Genomic DNA, 3,196 nt, shown 5'->3' on the forward strand with positions numbered 1-3,196 from the left:
AAGGAAGGGGATGGTTCCTCTGCAAGGAGGAGCCTCTCTCTGCAAGTGCTTCCCAAGCCCAGCCCTCTTCCAGCCTCAACAGCCAAATCCTTCATGGGAATACTGAAATAAGAAAGCTGCCTTCTGTGCCAGGCTTCTTTTAAACCTTGCAATGACATGAGAAATACCACGTTTAGTATCTTGTATGCTATAATTGATATTTTAAGTACTGCTCAGAGCAAGAACAGGAGAATTTTCAATAGATGTCATAATGGAAATCCTTAAATCTCAGTTGATAGCAGCAAACAGATGCACTGCTGCTAAATTAGAGTTAACTGACTTGGATGTTCACAGGACAGATTGCTTTCAATGAGCTGGTATTAAATGAACTTAATCACTTGTATCAGGGAATCCATTATTTGGAGGAGAGGGTAAATATTAAGAGTTTCTCATCAAAACCACTGTCCATACATATGTACAACACCAAACTCTTCTTTACCCCTTTTCAACCTCTGTTTCGCTTGTTTTTGGAAGCCAAATTAATTCCTTTTCTAAAATATTTTATCAATGCAGGTAATAAGATTGATTTAGCTGATAAGAGGGAAGTCTCCCAGCAAAGAGCTGCCGAGTTTTCCGAAGCACAGGATATGTACTACCTGGAAACCTCAGCAAAAGAATCGGATAATGTGGAAAAACTCTTCCTGGACTTGGCCTGCCGGTTGATCAGTGAGGCACGACAGAACACCCTTGAGAACAATGTCTCATCCCCCTTACCAGGGGAGGGGAAAAGTATCAGCTACTTGACTTGCTGTAATTTTAATTAAGGAGCTGGCATGTGGTTTCCTGTTCTGCCATGGGCCAAGAGGATTTGTTAGTTTCTTTTTTTTCTGGGATTTATCTACTCGAAGGGAATTCCTGCCACTTCCCGAGTCAGGATGCAGACCTGGAAGCATGGTAGGCTGGCGGCCTCAGCTGGATGGCAACATAGCAGAATATAACATGGTTTAAGTTCCATCTTTCTTGCAGTCTCTGGAGCAGGTTAGGAACAGAAGAGTTGCACAAGTGCTTCATGTGATGCAGAACACGAGCTGTTGCATTTCCTTCTATGGGAGACTAGAGCAGCCTCTCCTGAAGAAGACACTGAAGAGTTCAATCTCTCTCTTACAGAACAATGTGTTTATTCCTTTTTGAAATGAAATAAACCAACAATGACCACTGACCCTGGAACAATGGCAATGTTTGGGGCTGCCAGCAAGTAAGCTCTTAGGACATGTACATAGCGTCTGCCTGGGTGCCTCCATGGAGGGCTCCAGTGTTTGAAACAGTGTTATGTCTCTCATCTACAGGCACTTTCATGAACATGGAATTAAAAAAGAAGTTACATATATCAACGTTTTCTAGATGTAAGAAGACATGGATACAGCTCAGTTGCTCCCTTTGGTGCTAGCAGTTCAGCAAATATTCCATAGACCAAACATAGTCTTACTACATTGCTGTCCTCTGAATGTGTAACTTAGATTGGTTAGGAGAAAAAAAACCACACTAATAAGCACTGTTCATAAAAATAAACAAATCTTGTTACCTCTTTTTCTAGGCCTGAACGTAGTGGGAAAGGACTGTGCTGCTTTGATGGCCAATGCAGGATGAAAAGACTTTTCCAGAAATAAAAATAAACCAGAAAATTAACCATTCCTCCTCTAATTAATAACATCCTGATGTGGAAAATTACCTTCGGGAAAGATTATTGGTAGAGTTGGGAAAAAGTGCACCAGATGTGACCAAAATCTTGTGCGTGCACAGATTGTGCATAAGGGTTCAAAGAGAGCACAGTTCGAAGTGGCCGCCTGCCATATGTCCAGCTTAAACATAAAGCTTGTAGATGCAGTTCTTGTTGAAAGGCAAGTGTACAAAGTAGAGGGGGGTTTTATGCTAAGTGGGTTGCAAGTGGTATCATTCTGTGTCTGACCCATGCAACGCTCACCTTGTGGAACTGCTCTCCAAGATGCTCTTGAAGGTATCTTCTTGGCGTCTGGTCCCTCTGCTAGAGTATCTTTCAGGTTCAGGGCTGTAGAGTCATTGATGCTTTGTACTCTTCGTCTCAGACTCCAGTATGTGTATCACTGTTTAGGCAATTTCTTCCTGCAGACCCCCTGAAGTGGAAGCACTCTGGAGTTTGTGGTGTGATTCCATCTCTAGTGCCGTACACAAACAATTCATTGCAAATTTACGTGTTGACATCGAAGTGAAATTGGAAGGTAGCGAAATGTGCCCGTGCAAAATGATATTTAGAAGTTTGAGTTCAGCTCAGCTAATCTGCATAAAGCTCCCCTGGCAACTACATGGCTGTGATTTGCTGTAATTTAGAGTTAATCAATTTAATATTAATTTGGCTTGTACTGAAGATTAGAACAGAGCTTTTGTATTGACATAAAAAGCTGCCAGTAAGTACTTCTTTAAAAGAATAACAATTAAAGGCATTTAAAAATGCGTTTTCACATTTCCCTGGGAAGACTTTTGGTCTGTATCATGTTGTGCCTTTGATCTGTAATAGGGAGCTGGGTCTGTGTCAGAGAGAGGGGATCGGTGTGTGTCATATGGTCATTTCTCATCTTTTCTTGCTATTTTTTAGGTCACTTTCTTTTATGATTAGTGGTAAAAAGGAAGATGTAGAAGTTGTGGTACAAAACCTGTTTGTCATTTAGGTAACACTTAGCAAAGAGCTTTCGTGTGAGATGCTGGGGGACATGTCATCAGCTATGCCAGCCCATTCTTTTTCAGTCTCTGCTCATGGTGTAATCCAGAGGATTTAGAAATGTGGGGGAGTTGGTGGCTTTTGCTGTGCTGGACCATGTGCTACAACCTGTGCTGAAGAGCAGTGTCTGTCTTGAGCATTCCTTAACCTGCCAAGCACAGCTTCATTTGAGTTTGTGAAGCCTTGGAGACAGTGATTCTGCCCAGGTGGTAGGTAGTTGTTCAGAGCAAGGCTCGAGGTGTTAGGTGTAAGGTAACACTCAATTTAGAAATCGGTACTATGCATATTTAATTTCTAAAGCTCTTGCTCTCTAGTTGCTGGACTTGTCGGCACATAATTACATCAAATAGGACAGGGCTGCTTGAGTTGATCAAGGAGGAAGGGCACTGCCCACTAAAACACCTATAGGTTCCTCAGCTTGATTTCCAAAAGCATCAAAGTTGGGCAGATACTTTACATTCCTGC

General features: G+C 42.1%; 1 protein-coding gene across 1 annotated transcript in view; it reads left to right on the plus strand.

Annotated features, from left to right (window-relative positions):
• The window catches only part of RAB30 (RAB30, member RAS oncogene family), a 9,416-nt gene extending 8,347 nt beyond the window's left edge, over positions 1-1,069 (plus strand). Inside the window, exon 4 of the mRNA XM_010015830.1 lies at positions 553-1,069. Within this exon, the coding sequence (XP_010014132.1) occupies positions 553-803 (251 nt within the window). The 3' untranslated portion in view covers positions 804-1,069. The remainder of the gene's footprint in view (positions 1-552) is intronic.
• The last annotated feature ends 2,127 nt before the right edge of the window (positions 1,070-3,196 follow it).

Source organism: Nestor notabilis, unplaced genomic scaffold (genome assembly GCF_000696875.1).
Source record: "Nestor notabilis isolate BGI_N333 unplaced genomic scaffold, ASM69687v1 scaffold1656, whole genome shotgun sequence".
Taxonomy (NCBI): Eukaryota; Metazoa; Chordata; class Aves; order Psittaciformes; family Psittacidae; genus Nestor; species Nestor notabilis.